We start from the raw sequence: 27312 nt of genomic DNA on the forward strand, positions 1-27312 counted from the left end.
CGGTATGCAACGCTCGCTCGTCGCGTGCACGTGTGCACCCGGGCTGACAGTGTAACTGCATCTCGCGGTGAAGTTCTAGTTCCAGATGTGGTACCTATCCCGGAAAAAATATTGCCTGCGCATCGTAAAAGTCCCGCGGACAAGATTGTTTTTTCGCTGCGCCGCTTACGACGATGAACGATCGTGTTGAATTATGCGACCGTCGTGTACACGTGGCAAGTTTCCTATATTTATGTTGGAAAGATCATCGAACAATTGGAGGTGCAAGGAAGATTGAATAAAAATAGAGTAAATAAAATAGAAGAGAATTTATAGTAGGACGTTTGAGAAAAAATAATTCGAGGTAGCTGATTACATATATTTTTTATGTCTAAAAATCTTGCTCACATAAACAATCATGTTGAATTATGCGACCGTCGTGCACGTGGCACAAGTTTTTATATTTATGTTGGAAAGATCATTGAACAATTGAATACGCAAAAAAGATTAAATAAAAATAAGATGAATAAAATAAAAGAGAACTTATATATAACAATAGGACGTTTGAGAAAAAATAACACGAGGTAGCTGATTATACATATTTTTATGTCTAAAAATCTTGCTCACATAAAAAGATTTTTAATTTTTTGTTGAAATTTGTTATAATAGATATATGTATAGTATAGATATATTATATAGTATATGAAAATCATCTCGTTTCGTATAACATCATAAAAAGTTTTTAAAAGCTTTTTAAGCTCGCTAGATTGCCAAGTTACGTATATCAAAAAAAGTTTGCAAGATTTTAATCCTATTCGTAGACATGATGCATTTAGTCTGGAAAAAACGCATATGTGTATCATATTAAAAAAAGAAATAATAAAATAAATAAACAGAAAATATTCTCGTATGCTAGTATTTTATCTTTTATCTCTGAATTAAATTCGTTTACAGATATGATATAAAATACAAATTAAAGCAGAGACATGAAAAATTACAATTATTAAAAAATAGAATTTTTACGCTGAGAGATTTTTATAAATAAAATATATTGAATTACAAGCTCGAGCCCAAAAAAAGTTTACAAATGAATGACGTACAGATATCTAATGGAAGATATAAAAAGAGTTGTGACATTTAAAATATAAAACACATGTAAGAAAAATTTCATCCGTGAGATAAAACTTAATATAACATTTTGTATTTATATCATGTCTTCCTCGTGAAATATACTGCATAGTTCTGATAAACTTTATATGTTGCAACAATGTACGAAATTAGAATTGAGTGAGATAAGAGAGGAAACCCTTATTAAATTAGCCTTTCCTTCATCAGTGCCAAATAAAGCCTAATCTATTTCAAGATTAAGTGCTAATTAAGTACTAACGTTCCAGAATTAGATGCTCGAACTATTTGGCAGGCAAATTAGATTTATATTGGAGGGAAGTGAAAGTGACTTAATATTAACTTGATGTTCCAATATAAAGATGAATATATGAGAAATCGAAAACACTAATTGTAAGATGTAAGAATTAAGTGTTCTAAGAAATTATCAAAATCAATATTATATAATAAATTTAAGTAAAGAAGTTCATTTATATAAAAAAATTCAAAATGTAAAATTAATAGGTCAATAAGGAGAGGTGGTTGACAAATGCATACATTGATTGCGTATGAGTACTTAAATAATTATTTCAAAATTATTTAACGTGTAAGGTTTCTATATTAATTATTAGCCTATTAATTTTACACTTAGAATTTTTCAATATTATATATTAATTTTTCAATGTTATATTCAATATTATATATTTTCAATATATTATTATTTAATATATTATATATTATATTACGATTTTCTACAAATATTTTTTCATACGATACAAATATATCCTGCCATTCTGAATTGCGTAAAAGAGCTAAGTAGAATAAAATAAAGAAAATAAGAGTAAAATTTCTTTCTCCCTAATTTAAATGTGTTTCTTGTTGCACAGAAGTCGAGGAGCGCTCCAGCGGGAAAGCGCGCGGCGGCAAATTAGCGCGTCGTGCGCGCTCCTTCAAGGAGGACTTTCTGGAGAAGCTCTCCCATATGCGGTCTCCCGGCAGCGGTAGCGGCGGTGGCGGTGGCGGGGGCGGCGGAGGCAGCGGGACGGGCACGAGGGCCGCCTCGCCCTCGTCACCGCGTACACCGAGGGACAAGAGCGCCCCGGGCAACGATCCCGGCAATACTCTGGACAAGAATCCCCTACGTGATCTGCACATCCACGTGCGGCAGGTCCAGCTGGCGCTGCTCCACTTTCGAGATGTCGTGTCCAAGAAGAAGCTCGAGATGCTGCCCGGGAATGGCACAATCGTCCTTGATACCGTTACCACGATACACAATGCGTTGAAGTCCTACTTGCTCTACGAGAATAGGTGATTGTTGATTTCATCGTATAAATAAAATCTTATTTAATATAGTAATCGATTATAAATTCTATCTTGCAACTTTTAATATCAAGTAGATGCAGAATAAGATTTAGAGAATAGAATTTAAAAATTCGATAAGCTTACTTCACTCAAAAACTTGTTTACTTGTTGATTTACATTACATTTTTGTAATGAATGTCATTATGACAGATTTGGATTGAATCAATTAATTTGTTTTTTATGCTGTTAATTCCGTATTTGTTTTTTATCCTGCTAATCCTGTATCCTGGCATTTTATTTCAGCTCCACATTGGGATCCGCCACGAATCAGGTGTATCAAGCGTTAGCGCAATTGTTGAAACTTTGCGACGATGTATTGCTGCACGGTGATCAATCCTCCGCTCTAGACACCGAGAACGTGACGCACGTTATCGGGCTGGTTGAGGAGGCGGTGAAAAATCTCGTGGCTCTGGCGCACGAGAAGATTGCCAACAAGCAGAAACCCGCGTCTGTTGCGAATAGCAATAGGTAATTTACAGCAATGAAACAAATGGAATTTCAATGCACTGTGCCTCGAAATAGCGAATGAAAAGAAAAAATAGTTTCTATGCCGTTACATTATTAAACTCAAGATACAAGAAGCAAACTTCCAACATTTGAAAGTAGTTATAAATTATTATAAATATGTATATTAATAGAAAGATAACGTAAAATAACTTCCAATTAATATCAACTTTTATATACGATATATATCAGAAAATTATATGATCGATAATCATAATAATACTTGATATATAAAATATTTTATTTAATATCATAGAAGATTATAAAATGTAAATCCTTGAAATGAAAATGAAAATGGTAATATTAAGACTAAGGGAATTTTATTAGGAATATTTTATCTACATTAAATTACAAGCGATATCGATGTAAATAACTTAAGAAAATAATTTATTAAAATTTAAATTTGTGTGTGTTAGAACTTCTGGATACGGATCGGAACTGACGCAAAGAAATTCTCTGCCGGATATACCTTTAACACCAAGAGAACGCCAGATTTTGGAACAAACGGCAACAAACAGTAGCTTAGTTCGCAGCTCGCATAGTTCCGAATCGATCTTGCGGGATTCTAGTCCACCGCCGAAACCTCCGCTGCCCGACAGGTAACACTCGTTTTTTGTTATAAGAAAGAAGGATAATAAATCACTTGTCATTGTCGGCGGTTGAACGTAGAACTGCTCGATCCCTTGTAGAACAAATGTATGTTTGTCGGAGGAAAATAGCTCTTCCGGTACACCTCCTCCTTTGCCGCCGAAGAGAAGAATGAGGACTCAACAGCTCCTCGACGAGTCAGAAAGTCTTCTGGCATCTAGTCTTGATAGAGTATCTCTTCGAAGTCGATCTCCAGAGGATTCGTCGTCTCTTCTCAGCGCGTCCGCCGGTAGTTTGGATTCGGCTCTGAATCATTCCCGAGACGAGGACGAGATTCGAGCCATAATGGGACCAAATGACGAGTCCTTGAATGATAGTATGGACTTAAGTCTCATGGCTACTATTCAAGGTAACGGTTTGTTTCGCATTAAAATTTTTACTTTATCTTTAATAAGGCCATCGTGTATTGTTTAGATATAATTTTTAATATTTTATACCTAGACAAAATATTGTATTATTATTTAACATAAGAAAACAATTCGAAAAATGCACGCGCAATACTATTGTTACAGTTGAAAAGTTTGTGATAAATTTAACAAAAATCGTCGCATGTTCCAAATGGTCCACAGAAATTTTTCTATTAATTTAACATATTAAGCATACATTAAATAGTAACATTATTATTATATTATATTTTACAATAACATAAAAATAAATGTAAATTTCATAGTTTGCCACAGCTTTTTGTGAAAATTTAACGAGAAAATAATGTTAAAGTAATATGTTATATATGTTACTTAACATTATAATGTTAGTGTAACATATTAATAGTTATTCTTGTATTATAGAATAAACTCAACATTTTGTTCTGTAAATTTTAAAAGATAAATTCTGTCATTAATAATTCGAAATATGTTTATAATGTAAAATTAAAAATATATACACATTGTGTTATTTACATTCTTTTTCATCAGTTATTTTAATAATTTAACAGTTGACTTAAATTAATAAAACAGTAATATATTAAATTACCAAGTAAATGTGCTAAATTTTAACATATAAATTTTAACTAGCAAAATTTTTAACACCAAAACACAAGTTTTTCAACTGTGTATTAATATACTATTATCTATGTCGATTGTAACGTTTCGCGATTGCGTTTTAGTTTCAATTATTGTGGAATGGTAGGATTATTGTAAATGCATTCCTACATATGTGAGACGAATGCTTCATGGTCAACGCTTACTCAGCATATTAGTTTGGTATTCTACTCTGTCTTCTCATCGAGTTGAGTCTACAATCGAACGTCTGATCGTACAAACGTGTTTCTATCGACGATTAACCAATGTACTTTTATAATATCGAAAAAAAAAGTTCGCGATAATTATGAATCCAGGATTTTCTCATTCTTTATATACTCTAGTTAATAATAAGTGTATAAAGTACGTGAAGCTCAATATAAACTATGAAGGTATTTCAAGAGTTTTGTCGGATATATAGTATACCATTTCTTTTCATATACATAATCAATAAATGCTATTTTCACGAGATAAGAACTATTATTATTAACGAGAATGTATCCTGAAAATTATTGATGCCACGTAGATTCATAGAGTTCAAACGGAAGTTATTTATGAATTTATTTGTCTATATTTAACATAAATGATATTAAATTTATTATACAATATATAATATATATTCTATTTCATTAGGCATGCAAGTGAATGGTACATCAAACTGTAATTGCTGGGATGGTTCTGAACCTAGCATACCAAGTACTATGTTGCTAGGCCAACAAACACCTCAGGAAATGCTTAGTCCATTCACTGGTATGTACTTTCCTCGCTATACGAATAGTTTAATGTCGAAGGAAATTAGCAAATTGTTTGATTAAAATTACACGTATATTTCTTTCATAAAATTTTAACCGACGTGTTTTATTATTTAATTAAGATTTGCTTTTGATAAGTTTTTTACTATATAACTCAATATTTCCAAATATTTATGAAAATTGCAAAAGAAAACGGATATATATTCGAGATCTAAAATTATGCAAGAATTCTTGAAATAGTTAGTGGGACAAGTTGCGTGGGTGACATCGACCTTCCGGCCGTATGATTAAACAGTATCTTGTAGATCTTCGTTCAAAACGCAGCGAAATCGAGCAAAGCATCTTTTTCTTCTCTCTTTCACTTTATACTATTATCATAAATATATAAAATAATGTCACATGAGTCTAATTTCGGTTGGAAAAATGTCAAAATGTTTTTTCGTAAGAAACTTTGACGAACATTGATTTATGCATTATTTGGTATTTTCTTTATTTTGGATTACTCTAAATAAACTTGATTATTTATTTTGTTCTAGGTATAGAAGGAAAGATGGAGCGATTATCCACGCAAACGCAGGAATCGGGCTTCGTGTCTATGCATTCTCAACGAAGTTCATCTCAAAGTTACACCACCGCGTCCAAGAGATCATCGCAACAGAGCAGCATTAGTTATAATTCTCAATCATTTAGTGCACAGCAGCAACAGTCGTTCTCCCAGACCAAATTATCCTCGGACAGTAACGGCTCTATTTTTACACAAAAGACGATGACCAGCTCTAAAAGTACTATTAGCACGACCAACGTGTCCGGAAACGGGGACCCAGCTTTATTAGAAAAATTGGTAAATGTGAGTGTTGTTGTAACGTTTTCGTCCATTTCTTTTTCTTTCACTCAGTACATTAAACGACACACTCATTTGATCTACATTTCTCAATCACGTAGGAAATGGAATCGACAGCTACATCCGATTCTAACGGAGCGCCTCCAGCATTGCCAGAGAAGCGATCCAAACGACGAAAGGAGCGGCAGCCGTCGCAGTATGACAATGTACCGGAGAACGAACATTTATCTACGTGCAGTTTACATACCAGTAACGGAGATAGTCCGGACGCCAACAAACCACCACCTCTGCCACTAAAGAAGCGGCATAGTAAGTAATCCTTTTTGCGAATTACTATTAACACTGTCAATGAGAAATGGAAATCAACAGAATGTCTAACAACGTTGATGTTGATTTATTGTCTCAATTTTAAAATGAATTATATGAATTTTGAAAAATTGTTTACTGCATTAGTAAATATTTCTCGCGAGTACGACAACATTGTAAAGCAATTATAATGTTTTATGTTTATATAAGATTTATAGATATAATTTATTATGTCAATATACATACGCAAATATTAAAGAAAATAATAAGCGTAGACATTTTTCTGCACAAATATTATTACATTTTCGTAGTAGATTATAAAACTGACGCAATGTTTTGTATATCCCCCAGTGTTCCAATCAGTGGCATATTCCGGTAAGTGGGATCCTGCCCACATAATTCAACTACTTTTCCCCCTTCAGTGAACACTTTTATACGCTAAGTTAATGTCCTATGTTTTATATATTTACATCAGATTTTTAATTCCAGGCTTCTTGCGGCATGTTTTTTCTGATATACTTTATTTTCTTTTTGTCACAAATATTTTTAGAATATGATCTTTTGTTTGACATTAAGCTTGAATTTTTATTAATACTAGCAGCTTACTCTCGTAATTTATTCTTACATCATGAATAATATTGCAAAGATTTTACTTATGATGTTGAATATTATACTAATCATAAAAATATATATATCTCATAACAGGTACTTTGTACCGTTATTTATTTCTACATATGACTTATTCTTCTAAAATCTTATATTAAAAATTAAATTTTTATTATGTAATTTATAAAACATATCAATATATATATATATATATATATATATATATATGATATGCTTTATTCTATATATATATATATATATATATAGAATCATTTTTTTACATTTTTTTCTGATGTTACGATAGAAAAAAAATTCTGGAGGTTTTCTATAGTTTATTACAAATGAGTGAAAAGTAGAGCAGAGCTTACGTGGGCATTGTAATCTTTTTCTAATTAATTTGACCTTTTTCGTTAATAGAGAGTTGGTTATGCTTCATCAGTTGTCAAGAGCTAAAACTCAGTTTTCATCCTTGCGTCGAAGCAAACGGACTAAAAACGAAAGAATCGTTAATGTGTGAAAGTTTTTTTAACTTACATGACAATTTTAATGAAGTCTGTAATTACTACTCGCTTTTATTCCCATTGTGCCCAATAGCTCAATAGTTGTCAAAGTGTAATACAGCAATATAAAAAATGCTGTTTAAAAGGTTCCATTCTTATTCCAGTGAGTTTGACTTTTTAATTTTTTTTTTCTTACACGTGGCTTATCAAAATAATGAATATACAACAATATTCGCTTGTGCATCAGTGTTTCCACACAATCCATACGTCGTGCGCTTTAATATCTTATTGCAGCATACGTCGTGCTTGCTACATTCATCGACTGTATTATATATGCCATTAAAAAATTCAGTTTTTGTTCAGAATAATTTATAGTAACAAAGATTATTTTTTCGATACTCTCTTATGAAATTCTAATGCTAATATACTTTTATGTATATTTCAGTTATGGCTTACATGGAGATGTTTGGGAACTGCTCCCACAGTAATAACGATTTCATCTCGGGTCTCGGTACCCGTCATTCTGTAGCAGCTTACAATTCGATGCAAGCAGAATGGCAGCAGCATGAGATGTCTCTTACCACAACTCAATCGTGTTCTTTCGTGACGCATACTGTGACTGCTCTACATGATAGCTCAAGGTATACTATAATACATAATAATTGTATACTTGTTATATATTTTTATCCACTTTTATTATATAGATATTTTTGGCAAGTAATATTAAAAAAGTAAAAATTATCAAAAATTTGTTTTATTTAAAATTTAAAATTTATTTATATTTTTTTAGCCTTTCTGTGACTACAACACCGAGCTCGATAGAGACAACAAATAATTCTAGTCTGCCCCCGGCATTACCACCAAAGAGATCTCGTTCCATTAAATCAAATGCTACACCTCCACCTATATCGCCAAAACCCACGATCAGTATGCAGAGCATTCACAATTTAGATTCTCTCGTGACATCGACGCCTCTCAAGTCAGAAGAGTCAACGTACACCCATGAAAAGAAAGATATTACGCCTTCGACTCCAGTAAAATTGGTAAACATTAATGTAATAAATTCATGCTACTGCAATATTATAACGAATAAACTACAATTAACACTCGATGAAGTACATGCGTAACGCAATCGTTTTATTTCAGAATAACAATGTTATTATGGACACAGTATTACCATCGTCTAGACCTGCTAGTAATGCTCTTTCTTCCATATCAGTTGATGAAAATACCCTCGAACTAAGGGATATTGATCAAGATGATAGTATTTTAGATGAATTAGATATAAATAAATATTTAGTATTGAAAAAACCTGATGAAGAAGGCCCAGATATACGTGGTGGACATCCAGATGCTTTATTAATTCACGCCACAAAAGCAAATAAACATGGTATATACTTTTTAATTCATTAAACATAAAGTAGTTGGAATTAATATTAAAAAACTAGAATAATAATATCTAATTGTACAGTATTTATTACATATATATTTTTTATACGCTGCATAGATGAAAAAGAATCAGGTAATTGGGATAATATTGATATAATATTTTTAATGAATAAATATATTGATAATTATATGCAATATCACATAAATTGATAGATGAACATTGATGAGAAACATAAATCGAATCTACATTAAAACTAAAAACTATATACATCTTTTGCAGATTTCTTATATCAAGAAGCGTTCCTAACGACGTACAGAACCTTTATGCAACCATTGGAACTAATTCGAAAATTACATAGACGCCATCAACGTTTCTCATGTTCCCCAGATGTCATCAAACAAAGAGCCGCGCGTGAAGCATTTTCCTTATTAGTTAGAGTCGTTAGTGATTTAACGTAAGTGAAGATTAATTACATTTTTACATTTATATATATTTCTGGTTATAATGTTTGATACGATTCTTTATTAAACAGAATATCTGATCTTGACGACGTTCTTCTGCAAACTCTGATGGAATTTGTACAGCAATTGGTGTGTAGCGGAGATCTTACAATGGCCAAAGCGTTGCGGGTTAAAATTTTAGAGAAACACACCAACAAACAGTTACAAGCGGCGCAGCCGATTCTTTCGTCTCTAAGCGTAACAACGAAACAGGCTTCTCTGTTGGACTTTAAAAGTGAACAGATTGCTGAACAAATGACGCTACTCGACGCCGACTTGTTTATGAAAATAGAAATCCCGGAAGTGCTGATCTGGGCGCAGGAACAGAACGAGGAGAGAAGTCCGAATCTCACAAGATTTACCGAACATTTCAATAAAATGTCCTATTGGGCGCGATCTCGGATATTGGAGCACCGATTAGAAAACGAAGCGAAAGATAGGGAAAAATATGTCGTAAAGTTCATCAAAATTATGAAACATCTTAGGAAAATTAATAATTTTAATAGCTATCTCGCGTTATTATCTGCGCTGGACAGTGCACCTATTAGGAGACTCGAATGGCAAAAGCACATTACGGAAGGTCTCAAGGAATATTGCGCTCTCATCGATAGCTCTAGCAGCTTCCGAGCTTATAGACAAGCTCTAGCAGAAACACAGCCACCGTGTATTCCTTATATGTAAGAGCACAAAAATATTTGTCGCGTTATCTCCTAAAAATACAATATCTCTTATATATCTTTTTAACTATCATAAACGTGCATATGTTTTAGCGGACTTGTTTTGCAAGATCTTACATTTGTGCATATTGGAAATAACGATTTATTACCAGATGGCACTATAAATTTTTCAAAAAGATGGCAACAATTTAATATTGTTGAAAATATGAAAAGATTTAAGAAAGGGTAAGGATTTTTGTTTAATCACCGTAAATACTTGATTAGTGTTTTAATCGTTAATTATTATATTTTGCAGTATGTATTCTTTCAAGAAGCACGAGCGCATCATAACATTTTTCAACAACTTTAGTGATTTCCTCTGTGAGGAGGCAATGTGGCAGATTTCCGAAAGCATCAAGCCACGTGGTGGTAAAAAAGCGCATTCGCAAAACTAGAATATACCTAACCCTTTCACTGCCTGCGTCTCGAAAGGCTGAAACGTGAGTGAATTAAAAGATTTATATTTATGCATAGGTATATACTTTTTTTGCGGATAGAAAAGTTATTCTCTCTGCTACAATGCTCTAAGAGCAGTGAAAGGGTTAGCGAGTCTATCCCGTTTCGACACAGCCTCTGTGAGGTTGTATCTTATTATATTATTAAATCTTGTATGTGGGAATTTTAGTATGCAAACACATGCGTAAACTCGATATTTAGCAGATTCAATTTGTAACGTAACGCACTGTTTAACTTAAACTTGCGTTTGTAATCAATTAGAGATCGAAAACGCCAAAAGGAGAAAATTACGAAACGTTAAGTGAACCAATATCTATTCCAATGCATTTTAAGTGTAGTCTTTCTGTTTGCTACAATACATAACATATTCGCTATGAGGAGATATGCAACTTATACTTAACTATATGTAACGATGTTTATTGTAACATAATTAATTATGAGAGAAACCCCGGGATCTTCAGCTCTGTTCTAGATACATTTAAGAAGAAATTTATTTATTTGCCTTTTTGTCAGTAAATTATATATACATACATACATATACATATATAAGTATAGTGTATACGTCTACGCGGTTTCTTTTTTAATTTATTTAGATGTATGTGAACGTCCACACATTTGTAGCTTTATGTAGATAAGTGAATTTTTGAGCGTCAACAGAACACTGTTGATTACACAAGGATGAACACCAATTACGTTGATTAATGTAGGGCCATTGTAGTCTCGTGTTAGCGCTCTGGTACGCGCGTATCGGGACACATGGTATGACTGAGCGCAACTGTTACATATACTATTGTATATGATGATAGAAAAAAAACAGTTTTTTTTTGTTGGCAACTTGTTGATAGATATTCGAGTTTTCAGCTGTAAATCACATTATTACTATTATATTCTAACGTGATTTGGTAAATCAAATATAAATCAAATATAAATTATACAGCAAAAAAGTTAAATGCAACTTTAATTTTATTCGATAGTATGCCGTTGGTTTTAAGCAATTGTTTCAATTAAATCCCGACCTCTCGAAAATTAAACACACTAAACTCTTTTATCAAGAGACGCGGTAGCGTCTCGCGTTAAGTGTATCTTTTTCAAATCTTTAATACATTCCGTAAAACAAAGGATTAATTTTGTCGCCTTTAAAAGAGTACTGTGTCTTCTTGTATTCCTTTTAAACATTTAATGTGACGACACAGCCTTTACTCTTACAATTAGATATAACAGTGAAAGATGTTGCCATGTAATAATAGTGAATTAATTAATATATAGCAGTTTTGCGTGCCTCGTCTTAAAGAATGAATCAAGCGAATGGATCTGTTTATTAATCTTTCGTCGATTTATTATTTGAAAAAGGGTTATACTTCACTTGTATAATAATAGCCCCAAGTAGAAATTATGTGAATCGCTGATTCTCAAAACTTTACGACGTGCACACGTGCGTGTAGTATCAATTTGTAATATTAAGTGATATCTACAGCAACAGAAAAAGGCCTAAACATATTTAGTTAAAAATCGACAGTATCGTTCTAGTACAAATCACGGGTATAAAAATAATAATCCAGACGAATTGATTGCCAGGATAAAATATGTGAAATTTTAAAAAGTAGTTACAAAGCTGCCATATATAATTATAAAAGTTAATGTGTCAATAGTTTGGATTCTAAATCAAAATGAACTTCCACACATCTGCTTTCGTGTATCCACAGACTTAGATAGAAAAGTAAAAATTCTGAGTAGATCTCTTCATCCTTGACATTAATTATACATTCATTTGCGATAACTGTGTGTGAAAAAAATTTCTCATGAAAAATTAATGTGATATAATTGGCTAATGAATATGCAACGTAATAAAATTAATTATGTATACATAATATTACGTTTACGCTATAAAATTATTTACAATGAAAAAAAGGTATTGTTTTTTAAATCTTTCTTGGAGAAATGCAACTAGCTACGCACACGATATAGCAGTAGACAGATATACAGCAGCAGTAGAGAGAGTACACAGTATTAGTACTATATCGATACATCGTAAATATTCGATTAGGTTTATATCAATTTGTGAATGAATGTAAGCAAGTATGTGCGTATGTCTTACGTTTTGTCCATTCTAGCTAATGTCAACTGATTTACTTGTAGGAATAAGCAAAGATCTATCGATGCTGTAATGTAAATAATAATTTAATTGTACATATAATTTCACGTGAATTTACATGCGTGTATATCTATTATTATGTCGATAATTACGAATTGTACAGCGCATTGTATTGAGTTAGTAATTTTTAAGTCGATCAAATATCATTGTGATGTCATGTTAGGTTATTACATGTAGCACGCATGCATATATGATTTTTTTATACTATCTTCTCTATTTAATTGCGAATTAAATGACAAGCGATTATATCAATTATAATTTGTATTTTATCTATTTTTCTTTTTATTTCGTTTTCGTGTCACACGTATGTACACATATATTTCTTGAGGCAGCTGTTATACATATTTTTACATATATAGGCTTTTTTAAAAACATTCTTACCTTTCAATGTCGCGATATATAACTGTTTATATTTTGTACAATATTTTTGGAAATTCTGGTAATAGTTAAAGGCCTTCCTAAGAGTATTGTACTTGCATCGGGACTGTATCGCACATAATTTCTATAATTATTACGCGAGATTTTTGTTAGACTATTGGCAGAATTTCCTGTTTATATATACATTATGAACGAATATATAAGCAAATAATTTTGAAGTACTATATTATACCAAAATACGAGTGAGATGATCCATTGAATGTGCAACGAAAAAATTAGACTCGACTTAGTGATTAGATAGGCTAATTAAGCTTTGCAAGTAGAAAATTCAGTTGCTAAGAAGACAATTACAATTGTCGCAAAATCGCTTTCTTCTTACACTCAATACTTGACTATAAAGTAGTATAGGCATACTGATGTAACTGTATTCTTTTTTTTTTTTTTTTAATTGTTTTTTCTTGTGCAAGAATGATTGAATTACTATTGTCTTAGCTTCCAAAAGAGGACATTCTCTAATGAAAATGAAAAAACTCTAAAAAGCAATTGCTGTTAATCTTAAAGTTACAATTGAACACGCGTAATATCGTGTAATTTACCGCGTATACTCCCCAAGGCGAGGTTTATTTGCATTCATAAAATCAGTCGCATATAGTATATTTATTATCATTGTATATAAACATACGCATACACACAACCATGTTGTTAATCTAGTCTAACGATGGAACGAACTATGTTGTCAATATTTAAACGTATATTCCGGCACTCGAAGTGTTTGACGTTTCTAAAAACAAACTTAGGTTTCGGAGATGGGCTTGCGTATCGGAATTATTTCGCCCCGTCGCGCATGAACTTCCCTTTTCGGTCGGACGTGACCGAGACTCAATAAAGTAAAGAATCAAACAACTCTCGCCGAATAATGGATTAACGTTTCTTCTGCGTCTACCGTCGAAATGAGAGATGAAGCGCCCGAACTGACGTGAAGATGCAATGAAAAATCGATTCCTATAATATAGGAGAAACATATTTCGCGTCAGTTTGGCAAGCTTTATTCATAGCGAATACTGATAAGTAGCAAAAAAAAAAAAAAGTTATAATCGCTATTGATGTGTTACCAATTCTTTGTCTCGAAAGATACATATATGTAACTTGCACTCTCTTCTCACACACAAACACACACGCATAGATCTTACGGTAAGTATTAGAAAGTATCACACGTAAAATAATAAAAAGAATAAACGCGTATCCGATGCTTCGTCGTGCGATTTATGTTACATAAAAATATTTATTCCTACAGCAACAAAAATAACATATCCACCTAAGACACTACTTTACTGTAGGACCGTAAATTTATTAGAGGAAAAAAAAAAGAGAAAGAAAGGGAAAACGAATAAGAGAAATGTATTAAGAGATATCGTATTAAAATATATGATTTTTTAATAACTGCAGAAATGTATATTGATTTAATTACGCTATGTAACAGATTATTAAAGAAAAATATTGTAAGACATAAATTTTCTATTGTATACACAGTGCGGAAAAATCAAATTGCAACTTCAAATATAGGTATTTGAGAAATAAGAGAATTATTAATTATTTTGGAAACTGATTTAGTAAAAATTAATGCTTTTTGAGAAATAAATAACTTTTTAAAATATATACATACACAAAGGAAGTAAATCTGAATTTTTGTCTAGTAGTCTGGTGTCCGTGTAGAGCTCTAGTCAATAATTAGCAATTCGGTTTGGCGTACAAAAGAAAAAACAAGAAAGAAAGTATTACAGAGAATAATACCGATATTTCGAACGCTCATATTTTGAATATAAAAAAAAGCAATATTTCGCTGCATTTAATAAGAAATTCCTTCATATCTCATTCGAATATATTTTGCGCAATTGCCATGCGATAAATATATAAGAGTGTAATCTTTGGAATTTATTAATATATACATTATATACACGCTGCGACATTTTATAAGATGGATGTAAAAAATATAATTATGACAGATTCTCTTAATTATTTTCAGCGATTGACAACATTACATCTTTATACTCGTGCAGGGTGATACGCGTATATCTCTGTCAAAGCAAATACAAAAAAAAATGTACTTTACTAGTAGACGTCGAAAAGAAAAGGCAAATACTGAAGGCAATGGAATACTACTATTTACAAAATATATATGTCTCTTTCATTCGTAGGGATCTTGCGAATCTGTCAAACATTACGATGAGATATGTGTGAATCACTGAAAAATAACAGAGGCAGACAATTGCTTAAGCATATCAATCATTTGTAAGTACATGATATTACTAAGTGTGTTGTGTATTCGACGTCCTCCTTAAATACACTATACGATAGTTGTGAGACAGATTTTAAATAACATGCGACACATAAAAAATACATATATATATTCGTGCTCACGCGTTTAAATTGTACAATTTACTCCGTAAGCCTATGGTCCTATTTCTCGATATATATATTTTTTAGTATTGCCATATTACATTGCATATACATACACACTCTCTGTAAAGTAAATATCATGGTACAATTTGTATGAAGATTTTTCCATATCGACGCAATCAATGTTCGCAACCATAATCTCTTATATATGAAATACATTTTTCCTTTTGTTTATATTATGTGAATACGTTGAAGATTTATATGCATAAAAGTTTTGGAACAAATGTTATTGCTTTTTTTGTAATGAATGTACGAAGAAGTGAAATAAAAATGTGTTAGTCGATGGTACTTTCACAGTTTTATGTAACCATAAGCCAAAGATTTCTATATTTATTATCTTCAGTAGAATGTGTAAAAAATTTACACAATGATTTATACAATTAATTGACTTTAGACGATTATTTACATATGTGTGATATGTCTATCTGATATGCAATATTTATAGTGAAAATTTGAAGGAACACTTTCAAAAATAAAATGTTTTATACGATCGAATCCATTATAAGGTCTTATCTTTAACTTTTAGGCACAAATTTAAATTTACACTCTTAAAATATTAAATAGTTTTGTTTATGTTATTAAGGGATTATCAAAATCTAATTTATTGTAATAAAAGAATGTAATAAATAACCTGATGGTATATTAAATATGATGTATTATATCTTCATTTTGAAAAATATAGATTAAATACTGAAAAAAATATAAATTAAAAATCTATCTATATTATTGATAGAGAAAGAGAAAAATCATAAATTAAAATTCATTGTAATCAAAATTATAAAGAGTAATGGAAAGTTGCAAGAATTGTTAGAATAAAGAGACATATGTTGTAGTAAGAACTATTCATATATTATAATATATACATAATATCAGACATTGCTGTATTTTTCATATAAGCTTATTATATCTATTTGAGGCTAACCATATTATTTATGGATTTGCTGGTTCAAATGTATAATGTACTTTATCTTTCTGTGGATATTGCTTTTCCATCTAAAATATATTTTAATAATTAGACTTTGTAGTTAAATAAAAAATTATTGGCTCAAAAAGCTATAAATATTAAAAACTGTTCAAAGTCATAAGCAAGAACACTTACCACTGGCATGAATGAAGGATACGGTTCTAATAAATAGCCAATTGTACTGATAGTAAGTATGAATCCGATAAATATAGCTGTTGCTAGACGTAAATCGATTCTATATTTGTAACCATAACTATAACGATCTTCGCCCATTACATTAAAATCATGATGGAGCTGGAAATAAAGGAATAAAGAAACATGTGAGATAAATAACGATTTAAAAAATTCTTTATTATATGTTTCTACTCACCGATTCTTTATAATTCTTTTTGTAGGTTGGTATGTCATATGGATAGTATGGATCTTTAGCAGCCGGTCCTACATCTGGCAAATCTGGATAATCACCGAGGGATGGCATAGGTTTATAATCCTTTGGATGTAAATTATACTTTTCAGCAATTTGATCATGATCCTTTTCCTCATATGCTTTTGGTTTCCAGAGTATACTCCATGGTACCGCTGATGACAGAATAATGATGGAAAAGTTTCAATATCAATTTCGTCCTCATTATATATAATTTGATCAGGTATATCCTTTAATAATCTTTCTCCTTCATCATATGCCTTTATACGTAAGCTTTTACGTTTGACACATTATAAATTTATAAAAGTAACTAATTACTTATATAATGACAGTATCTTAACCTCTCATCAATTCTGTTGGCGAAATATAATTTTATTATCAAAAGAAATATACGAGTATATCGATCACTTACGTTTGTCGGAATAGCATCTTGCTGAGCTGTAGAAAAGTGCTTTATTCCTGAACAATTGACTCGACAGTCCACAGAGTTTATTCGCTAGAGCCATTTTATCGCTCGGCGATGGAGGCAGGTCATGAACGTGATCGAAGAATCAACGCGCGAGTACACGCGATACGTCAAACTCGTAATAATACCAGGACTATAAAGTATATAAACACGTGTTCTGTGCTAAATATCGCTACGTTGTAATTTTATTTACAACGTCAAAGGTAAACTCTCCAGCTATATCGGTGATTTAGGGAATCTCCGGTTAACCTCTTTTTCGAGTATCAACGAGCAATTTCTCGGGTCTTTTTTCTCTCGCCAGGGATATCCGTTATTTCGTTTACATGTAATTTTACATTCGGCTGGCGTGGCTGATTTTTCCTTTCGCGGAAATTTTACGGTCGAGTCCGAGTAGCATTCCCGAGGAAATATCGGATCGCGGAAATGACGCCATATTCCCCAGATGTCGGATGTTGGATGACGAATCTCCGGTCTCCGAGAGAGGAGAGAGGTGACCGAAAAATGTGGAAAAATGGCCGATAGCGTGTACTTTCCGGAGTTCGGCAACGTCTAGCTTTTGCGGCGAATCGCGGTTACCGATTGTGATCTCTGACAGCGCGCGTGTAATGGCACACGTGGGCGCGAGTCCGGCAATAACGTGAACTTCGCAATAGGTACGTGTGAAAAGAGGCTCTCCCCGAGAGCAAAGGCGGTATATCTCGGTGCTGGTATCTCGACCGTGACAAGAAACCGCAACGGCTTTGTTGTCACTTACTCGTCGGTTCTCTCTCGGCTTTATGTTCCGGAAAAATATGCTATATTCGTCCTTAAACTAGAAATTGACTCGGGAATTTCCTTTCCCTCCCTTCTCGCCTCCTACCGATCAATTGGTCATCCGGTCAACTTTCGAGTACGTGTGATATGATTTGCGTGTATGTTTCCGTTTATCGAATAAATTTATTTTTGCGGCAAAATTTTCGAGTATTTTTCGGATACGCAAGAAGCAATCGAGAGCTTTCGATATGAAGTTGGAATATAAATATATTCGTTGAGGTACAAGAAACGCCTATTTGAAATTACTAATATTTATTTCTTGCATCTGTCAAAATGAATACCTAGTTGTACTAAGTTTTTCATATTTATTTAAATGTATCGAAAAGGAACAAAAACATATGACATATTCTTAGACTAACGTTAACTTCAATTTTTCAGGAGGTAATTCCCTCTCTTGGATAAACTGGAATCTTTCGAGCACAATAATATGGCGAGTCCTTCGCCCCAATCGTCGCCTATGCCACCTCCTCAAGCTCCTAGTCCGATGGGTCCTCCGCAGCAGGCACCTTCTCCATCTAATGCGCAAGGCAGTCCAATGGGACCGCCACAACATCATCCTCATAGTCCAACGCAGGGTTATCAAGGTGGCCCACCGATACAACAAGGAGGACCACCTATGTCGCAGCCACCGCAACAACCTCCACCTCAGCAACAGAATTATCAACCTCATCCGCAGCAGATGCCACCTAATATGGGTCCACAGGTATGATTTATCAAAGACAATAACTTTGTGTTTTTCTTTTAGAGTTGCATTTGTTATTTACAATAATGCATGCCTGGAATATTCGATGCCGATTATGAGATGAAAAGGGAATTTTTCTGTTACATTTGTAAGCCTAATAAATTTGAATCCTTAATATATGGTGTGAATAAACAATGCTTATTATTTTTTATAATGATTTATTGATATATAATATTTATTAATTTTAGTTGTCAAAATAATAAGTACATCAGTATAGTAGATAAGTATTAAATGTATGAATCCCTTACACGGTTCTAACATATAATCTTTTAATTGTAAATACAAATGCAGCTCTCTTTAGTCGCATTTAGTAATACTATGTACTCTTTAAGTCTGTACACAAAGATATATATGAGCAATTATATAACATAAGTTATATAAAATATGCATTGCATATATGTTAGCTAGCGTGTGATCAATTTAAGTTTTTATTAAGTATCTCTGAATCGGCTTTCTTGAAAAGATCCACGAGTTGTTGTGCAATTTGCTGATTACACGCTGCTACAACTCTTGGTATCATTAGATCTAGTTCTCCCCCTGTATAAAGACAAATTTTTATTATTTAATAATGATTCTTATGTTACATGATAAGATAAAATCTAGCAAGTTTTACAGTCAGAATGATTGAAGGATATAAATTAGCGATGCTTGTAGGATTCTCTTGTGTGGAAAAGATGAAAGTAATATTTACCAGCGGTGTCTATGACAACTCCGCCTGCTTCTTCAATTATCAGCTTCCCGGCTGCAACATCCCAAGCATCTATACTCTCGATATGATACGCTTCCACAGCTCCCATTGCTACATAGCACAATGTGAGTGCTGCTGTTCCTAACGATCGTATTCTAGAAAAAGACAATTTTCTATTTAGTTTTTGAATTAACTGAGATATAGATTTTTAATATTAAAGTAATATTGTTTAAAAAAAATGTATTATACCCATGAGTGCCTTGTATCAAAGCATGCATTCTACTGTACACACTGGCTAAATATTGAGGGTCTTTTGCGATCCATGGTTCCATGGCCACTAATGACTGAGATACATCTGGGAAAAAAAATAGATACTCTTTATTATATATTTTTATATTTAAAGAGTATTTTTTATATGGCAAGATAAAATAATTATTTAGATGAACACAGAGTAAACGAAAGGCATCGTGATACATCTGACATTTGAAAAAGATTGCTTTGACTGAAGGACACGACATTAATCGGCGTACGTATAATATAATCTCTATGATATTCGATGAATATTAGATAACCTTCCACTGGACCGTAAAATTGTGCACTTCTTTTTAGCAAGGATACAACGTAATAGCAAAAATCACATATTCATTATCATATATTTCTATTATTAGAATTGAATTATATAAAAAGCATATCATTATATGCGCGTGTTTCTACTATAATAAGTGCATTCAGTAATTTACCTCTCACGTCGGACGTTTTTATAGGCTTCCCGTTGAGAAAAGCGCCGCAATGTCTTCTTGCGGAGAAGAATTGTCCCATGAGAGGGTTATATATTATTCCGATCTCAGCCTTTTTATTCACCAGCAGCGCTAAAGAGATGCATGTGTGCGGAAAACGATGAACAAAATTGGTGGTACCGTCGATCGGGTCTATTACCCACGTAGGGTCGTCGGTCAGTTGCGGTAAGCGACCTTCTTTCGCTGCCGTTTCTTCAGCAATAAATCTGAAAGATTAAATCTCGTTATAGCTACCCTATTAACTGCCTATTAGTCACAATGACTTACTTGTGCGATGGAAATCGTCCAGACAATTGTTTTATCAATTTGTCCTCTATTTTGCGATCGTATTCTGTGACAAGATCCCAGTCGATCCCCTTACTCTTCACATTCTTCCTAGTGTCAATGCCATCTTTTATTATCTATAAGGAGTCAGATAATCTTTCATATATGTTTTGTCTAAATTCTCAGTATTTTTTAAATGTATTTCTTATAATTTTAATATATAATTTTCATCCGGTACATAGGAATTAAAAAGATATTAACTATTTAAAGTAGTTTTTTGAGAGAGATTCTTGTAATAGTTTTTTAATGATGTTTCGATTAAGTTAAACTGTTTACTTAGCTAAAATGTATAAAAGAAAATCTTTATATATATTGCAGCTTTTTAGTTTTGTACATCATATAATATATTTTTATTATTATGATTTAAATTAAAATTCCGTTGAAGTAAATTCTATTTGAAATTAGTTGAGTATTTTATTATTTATTTGGCTTTCTGAAATTTAATTCTTTCTTTAATGATTACGTATAATGTGAAAATTATTAGTGACATTTTCATTAAGGAGAAATCAACTTCAAATTGAAAGGACTCTTACAACATTTGATTATAAATCTAATAAATTTATTAAATAATATAATTGATAAATATAAATTAATTCAACGAACTATAATAATTTTGTTTTAACAGTTTAGTTAATATTTGTTTAATAAGCATCTTTTTGAATGTAGATTTTTAAACAAACTTTTTTAGTTGCATAAAAACGCAATTCAACAAACCATATGTTTAAAAAAGTTTGCTTAAAAATGTGTGTTTAAAAAATTACTAAACAAATATTAACTAAACTCTGAAAAAAAAATCAATTTCATTATCTCGCACTCATGACTTGGCATCTATCTTCGAAGTAATCTCACTATCATATGCAACGTTCTTATCATTACATTTTTTTCGTTTAATAACGTACCTTTCCTGCGTACAAGACCAATTCTTCGGCGGCTCTGTAACACTCGTCCAAGTCCTTTACCTCGCACATGTTTCATACAATCACGATTCTGTCTTGTCGGCGGACAAACTGGTCGCTCAGCCCGGTTCGAGGTATCAGAGAAGTGACAGATCGAAGAACGCACACCACCGTGAGAGACTCTGACTGTTAACAGTGTCAGATTGGATGTACGAATGAGCGGTGAACGTTTGAACGGCCGAAATTTATCTCAGTCGATGATGGCGAAAGTTCCGTACACAAACCGGCGTCATATACCGATATGACGTCAAAAGAGCTGGATGGCACACTGTCGTTAAGTCGATTACGCATGGCCGTCGAAGCGAGTCTACGGGATTTTTATCAAACTTCCACGTATATGACATTTCGTAAACACTGCGGTTTTTACACCTTCCTGTGTATTCCTCGGTTCTATAATTAGATGACACAGCCTCGGGGCATGGAATTTCCCTAAGGGGATCGCATTCTTATTTGGAAACGATTTGTCGTTTTTGATACGAAACAGGAAGGGGTGGGGGAAAAAACGAATTGTAAAATCATCTGTTTTTAATTTTTAAAACGGGCATATTATAAAATATTGCATACGCTTTTTGCATTGGTATTATGCAATTTCTTATCATTTATTAAATATTACGGTTGAAACAATAGATAGGTGTTTACATGAAAACGTAATTAAGCAAATTAATCATCTTAATCTCAACTAGATTTGCTCTACTATTGTGCAAATTTGCATTATATGATTCCGATCTTATGCTATCGGAACAATCTCTGCAAACTTAACTCTGACAATGAGCTATAAATCGAATAAGCATTAACTTAATTGAGAATATGTATTTATTTTAAGAAAAATCTGTAAAACTTCTAAAGGAAAAATTTGTTTTTTATTTATCTCACACAGTTCAATTACATGGCAGAACGCCACTTAATTTCCAAATGTAAATATTTTGAAACTTTTGATATTATTATATCGCCCTCATCTCTACCCGTTGATCAGCCTCGCGGATGATCTTAACGACATCGCGGGCGATTTTATCGTTGCATGCGGCTACTGCTCGTGGTTTCATAATATCGATTGGTTCACCTGAAATAAAAAAAAAAAAAAAAAAAAAAAAAAAAAATAAATAAAGGAAGCATATTATAATCATTGAAGCGTAACGAAAACTGAAGCAGGCGATAATTGTATTGATTTGAATCACAAGTGATATTGACAACGAGTTGAATAGCAAAGACACATTTTAAATACAAAAAAATTCTATTATTATACAATATGTATATACAATAAGAAAAATAAATGTGATTGTAATGTCAACAAGTGTTTCGTCCACACTTTTTTATTTTTACTCGTGTACAAACACTTGCTGACATTACAATCATATTTTTCTTATTGTATATATTGATAATGGAATTTTATTTTTTAAATATTTTCTTCGTATCTAAAATGTATCCTTTACTAGATTTGCAAAAATAAGAGCGATGATACGATTTATAAATTTTAATTATAAATTATAAATTTTAATTTTTTAAAATTAAAATTAAAAAGATTTTTAAATTTTATATTGCAACCTGTTATGCGGTCAACAACGACACCTCCCGCTTCTGAAATGATAAGCGACGCCGCGGCTATGTCCCACGTTGAAATGCCAGGGCCCTCGATGTAATAGGCCTCGACGATTCCCAGCGCGATGTAACATAACGTTAACGCCGCTACGCCGAGAGTGCGAATGCTTCAAGGCAGAACAAATAGTGCGAGAAAACGCGAAACGAATTATGAAATACGTGTGAGAGACTATATGTCGTTTGATATTAAAGCTTACCCCTGAGCCGCTTTAATGATGTCTTGGATCCTCTCCACCATTTTTTCTCGTAGATCGTCTATCTTTATGAAGCCGGATTCCATGCAGACCAGAGCTTTCGATAAGTCTGCACAAAAAATAACGGTATTAATTACCGGCATTAATTATCGATATTAGAGCAATTAATATTCATCCGTGAGGTGAAGCTTTCTAACTTTATCCTTGACACAAAATTTTTCAAGTTGCTTATTCTTTGAATTATTGCTGTCGCATACTTGACATCTTGCGACAGTCATTAGCGAGTATTGATTTACCGGTATCTGTCATTGTATAGCTTGAAGGTACAAAGACAGATTTCTTTAAAAAATTTTTTTTTAGTTACATTCAAGGACGTTGATTGTTCTACTTTCACACGATATTAATTCATCCGCAAATTTGTTTTGTCTTTTGTTTTGTAAAATTATGTTTCTCAAACGTGAGAAACCTACGCTAGCTGAAAGATCTTTTATTATTGCGAAAGAAGATATCGCGTATCATCTTGCACATTCTCTTTCCGCTATTCGCGTTTGCCTTTCTTGTCAAATTGAATTGCAGAGATGAGAATTCGTTACCTTGAACCTTGGACACTTGAATCGGTTTCCCGTTCAAGAACGCGCCTCGTCCTTTCCTAGCCGTGAACAGCTGTTCGAGAATGGGATTATATACGATACCGAGGACCATCTCCTTCTTGACGGCTAAACCGATGACCACGCATGTATGCGGAAATCCGTGGACAAAGTTGGTGGTGCCGTCGATGGGATCTATGATCCACGTAGGGTCGTTGGTCAGTTCCGGTAGCTCTTTGCCGGTAGACTCCTCCGCGATGAATCTGATAGAGATAAACATCATTGTTAGTCCTTTTAGTTTCTTTTTACGTTAGCATGATGATGTCGAATGATGCGAATCGTCTCGAAAGACATTACCTGTGACTCGGAAATGCGCGTTTAAGTTCGCCGATCATGACGTCCTCTATCTTGCGATCGTATTCGGTGACGAGGTCCCAATTACCCAACTTCTCGTCGACTTTCTTGAGGCCATTGATGGAACCTCGAAGAATCTTAATTGACATTTTGTATTTCTTAAGGATACATTATATCAGATTATTATATTTGTTGAAAAGATAATGAACACCATATGTAAATGGAAAAGATTATAGAGGATAACGTAAGCAGTCGTAATGTATAAAATGATCGCTTATATCCTCGAGGTAAATTTGCTATAACACTAAATGTCGTTAGAGACGATTGTGCTTGATTCACAGAATTTCACAACTTGTGCGATGAATTCCGGTTTTCCTGGTTCCGACTATGGAAAGATTGTTGTTCGCAATAATAGATATATTTATCATTACAGGTATTACATGCTTTTCGTAAACCACCTATGTTGATTAAACGCTCTCTTTCTATTTTAACAATTTTTTAAATTCAATTTTCGAAATGATAATACTTGTTTTGTTTGTTATAATATTTTGTATACTTCACGTTTACATAATTTGATTTTAAATTCTGCAAGACACGTCGATTGTAATCGGCATGCAGTCTCAAAAATTATTAAGTTTATAATATTATTGCAATTATTATTTTACTTAAACTTTATTATACATATACATATGAGTCACACGCGATGGGAAATTACTATTAATTCAGAGAAATTTCATTAAATGGATGATGAAAGATTATAAATTCTTGGCATGTTAAATGTCATAATATATATTAACTTTCTGTTCACGTTATCTTTAGATACAATATATAGTCATGAAAGCGCGTGTCGAACAATGTTTCCCCATGTCACAAATCGGCATGTTAATCTCGGGATTTTAAGGGGATCCAGAAGCTGTTCTATATTATCGATTAAAATTTAACCTAACATGACAATATATTAAAAGTTTTGCAATTTATACATACAAAATAAGATAGGTTTTTGCTAGGAATTGCATGAAGGAATATTTGTGAATTTTTAGAAATGACGTCTGACGTGAGTTTGTGTTTCACTCTCGCACACTCACAGATGCACGAGAGTAATTTTTTACACATTTTGAAAATCTTTTTTACTAGGCTTCTAAAGTCATTTCCAAAAGTTTACTAATATTCTGTTGTTATTCTAAACGTGGACGCTATATCTCTTGCACGAACATACCGTAGAATTTTTTATATTAAATAAAAAAAAATAAATATTGTTGCGACGTAACTGCCACTTTTTCATTTTTTATCATTTTTATATGAAATTAGAGTAAACTAGGGTATAATCGCTACATAGTGCGCTTTTTTAGTCATTAAAAAAGATAATCGATATTTACAGTAGTTTATATGTGCATACATTATTCGAAATAACGATATTGTGAATCTTATATCATATTTTTACTTTTGACTACCTGCAAAGTTTTTCATTTGTCAACTAAAAACTGTTACAATGTCGAATAAATTACAGTTAAGTTATCGTAATCGACGTTAGACATATTATAAAGATATGTAAATTGTTATATAATTTTCATTTTCGTTTCCACTATTTTTTTATAAATATTATGGTCATCTTTTCCTTAAAAGTTGGATAAGATGGCCAATACTTATGTCGTACTACTTTGATACAAAATTTTTATTAAATATTTTCCTTTTAATTTCGAGAATATTACGTAATTTAAGCTTCAGTGAAAATAATATGCTAAACACTATTAAAAAATAACAAAAATAAAAGTATGTTTTTTGCATTTTAAAAAACTATGGCCATCTTACCCGAGTTTACCCTTTTAGCCTCCGCGTGTTGTTTTTATAGTATTATAAATACTTTAATTATGGAGTAGGATTTATCAATCCTTGTAGTCAAAAAAGAGATTTTCAAAATCTGTAATTCATGTTCTATCGGTAATTTTGGATCCCCTTAAGTTCGTTTTCGCGGGATTCCTCGTTCGGGATGAGATGAGATCGAATACACTTACCTGGGCAGCCTCGTGCACCAATTTAATGGCAGTTTCGTAGTACACGTCCTCGGCGTATCGCGCCATTTCCTGCTGGTGTAACCTGGTGAACGCGAGCGTCACGTCGTTCCGACCTTGTCGGGAAAAGGCATGAGCGAGCACTGGTGTTGTGCACACCGGCACCTCGTGTTTTTTACTCGAATCGATCGAGCAGATGTCGATGTAGGAGGTACGATCGCTGTCGAACCAGAGACCTTGCTTCTTCTTCAAAAATATGTTATTAAATTTTTTGTTTATTCTTTGCTTATCAACGAGAGAGATAGCGTTACTTTGAAAAATCCCTGGAAAGTAAACTCGACTAATGTGCCTTACTAAATATCCTTGATTGCATCGCGACACAATTATACATATACATACATATATTGGTAATTAATTTCCTTTTGTGACTGCGAGCTAAAACGAAAATGAAATATTACTGACGTGAGGTATCTACGATTCCTTTGTATATTTTGTGAGATAACGATGCCGTTCTCCGAGATAGACCTTGATTTTATTCCATCTATGCTTAATTGTACGCACCTGCCACTTGCCATGATGCAGCTCTACGACGCGACTATTTTATAAAACAAGACGTAACGTTAACTCGTTGGTTTACTTCTCACAGTGTTCAGAATCTGTGCGATTACAAGTTTTTAATAATGTTCTCTCTCTAAACCTTCGACTAGCACTCTCTGCTAGGAAATATT

General features: G+C 32.8%; 5 protein-coding genes across 15 annotated transcripts in view; 2 read left to right on the top strand and 3 right to left on the bottom strand.

Annotated features, from left to right (window-relative positions):
• C3g (C3G guanyl-nucleotide exchange factor) overlaps positions 1 to 14724 on the top strand; it is a 69645-nt gene extending 54921 nt beyond the window's left edge. For 3 of the 8 annotated variants that reach the window (XM_072896914.1, XM_072896858.1, XM_072896924.1), the window contains 15 exons: positions 1971 to 2391; positions 2689 to 2913; positions 3366 to 3548; positions 3639 to 3946; positions 5250 to 5366; positions 5905 to 6215; positions 6311 to 6518; positions 6867 to 6890; positions 8067 to 8262; positions 8412 to 8676; positions 8768 to 9011; positions 9291 to 9465; positions 9544 to 10188; positions 10282 to 10413; positions 10484 to 14724. In XM_072896914.1, coding sequence (XP_072753015.1) covers positions 1971 to 2391; positions 2689 to 2913; positions 3366 to 3548; positions 3639 to 3946; positions 5250 to 5366; positions 5905 to 6215; positions 6311 to 6518; positions 6867 to 6890; positions 8067 to 8262; positions 8412 to 8676; positions 8768 to 9011; positions 9291 to 9465; positions 9544 to 10188; positions 10282 to 10413; positions 10484 to 10622 — 3593 coding nt within the window. In that variant the 3' untranslated portion in view covers positions 10623 to 14724. The remainder of the gene's footprint in view (positions 1 to 1970; positions 2392 to 2688; positions 2914 to 3365; positions 3549 to 3638; positions 3947 to 5249; positions 5367 to 5904; positions 6216 to 6310; positions 6519 to 6866; positions 6891 to 8066; positions 8263 to 8411; positions 8677 to 8767; positions 9012 to 9290; positions 9466 to 9543; positions 10189 to 10281; positions 10414 to 10483) is intronic. The other 5 variants (XM_072896867.1, XM_072896876.1, XM_072896896.1 and 2 more) reach the window with 5 other exon arrangements.
• Positions 14725 to 16497: 1773 nt separating this feature from the next.
• Positions 16498 to 17606, bottom strand: Nd-ashi (NADH:ubiquinone oxidoreductase subunit ASHI). Its single transcript, XM_072904929.1, has 4 exons — positions 17471 to 17606; positions 17005 to 17213; positions 16770 to 16928; positions 16498 to 16663 (listed from the first exon to the last, which is right to left on the bottom strand). Exons 1-4 carry the CDS (start codon positions 17562 to 17564, stop codon positions 16601 to 16603), a joined length of 525 nt encoding a protein of 174 aa, XP_072761030.1. The 5' UTR covers positions 17565 to 17606; the 3' UTR covers positions 16498 to 16600.
• Positions 17589 to 27312, top strand: part of LOC140672582 (ATP-dependent helicase brm-like) — a 28455-nt gene continuing 18731 nt past the window's right edge. For 2 of the 4 annotated variants that reach the window (XM_072904840.1, XM_072904870.1), the window contains exons 1-2: positions 18015 to 18177; positions 18716 to 19040. In XM_072904840.1, coding sequence (XP_072760941.1) covers positions 18765 to 19040 — 276 coding nt within the window. In that variant the 5' untranslated portion in view covers positions 18015 to 18177; positions 18716 to 18764. Of the gene's footprint in view, positions 17728 to 18014; positions 18178 to 18247; positions 18557 to 18715; positions 19041 to 27312 lie in introns of those variants that run through there. The other 2 variants (XM_072904860.1, XM_072904850.1) reach the window with 2 other exon arrangements.
• On the bottom strand, positions 19485 to 21926 carry LOC140672621 (inositol monophosphatase 1). The gene is given in 7 exon segments (XM_072904916.1): positions 19485 to 19532; positions 19534 to 19616; positions 19771 to 19922; positions 20017 to 20122; positions 20508 to 20770; positions 20832 to 20965; positions 21788 to 21926. Coding segments are annotated over 7 exon segments (840 nt in total). The 5' UTR covers positions 21857 to 21926; the 3' UTR covers positions 19485 to 19499.
• Positions 21785 to 27257, bottom strand: LOC140672612 (inositol monophosphatase 2). Its single transcript, XM_072904905.1, has 7 exons — positions 27146 to 27257; positions 26588 to 27019; positions 24579 to 24712; positions 24228 to 24484; positions 23638 to 23743; positions 23387 to 23547; positions 21785 to 22904 (listed from the first exon to the last, which is right to left on the bottom strand). Exons 2-7 carry the CDS (start codon positions 26651 to 26653, stop codon positions 22786 to 22788), a joined length of 843 nt encoding a protein of 280 aa, XP_072761006.1. The 5' UTR covers positions 26654 to 27019; positions 27146 to 27257; the 3' UTR covers positions 21785 to 22785.

Source organism: Anoplolepis gracilipes, chromosome 1 (genome assembly GCF_047496725.1).
Source record: "Anoplolepis gracilipes chromosome 1, ASM4749672v1, whole genome shotgun sequence".
In the NCBI taxonomy this organism is placed as follows: Eukaryota; Metazoa; Arthropoda; class Insecta; order Hymenoptera; family Formicidae; genus Anoplolepis; species Anoplolepis gracilipes.

What these genes read in the sequence shown, in the direction of transcription:
- Nd-ashi (XM_072904929.1), bottom strand. Translation starts at nt 17,564, where the DNA reads ATGGCTCTAGCGAATAAACTCTGTGGACTGTCGAGTCAATTGTTCAGG. An exon ending in AAAAGAATTATAAAGAATCG is followed by an intron (nt 16,929 to 17,004) that starts GTGAGTAGAAAC and finishes CTTTATTTCCAG; the next exon opens with CTCCATCATGATTTTAATGT. An exon ending in ATCCTTCATTCATGCCAGTG is followed by an intron (nt 16,664 to 16,769) that starts GTAAGTGTTCTT and finishes AATATATTTTAG; the next exon opens with ATGGAAAAGCAATATCCACA.
- LOC140672612 (XM_072904905.1), bottom strand. Translation starts at nt 26,653, where the DNA reads ATGGCGCGATACGCCGAGGACGTGTACTACGAAACTGCCATTAAATTG. An exon ending in CGCGCATTTCCGAGTCACAG is followed by an intron (nt 24,485 to 24,578) that starts GTAATGTCTTTC and finishes TATCTCTATCAG; the next exon opens with ATTCATCGCGGAGGAGTCTA. An exon ending in CGTTGTTGACCGCATAACAG is followed by an intron (nt 22,905 to 23,386) that starts GTTGCAATATAA and finishes TTTTTATTTCAG; the next exon opens with GTGAACCAATCGATATTATG.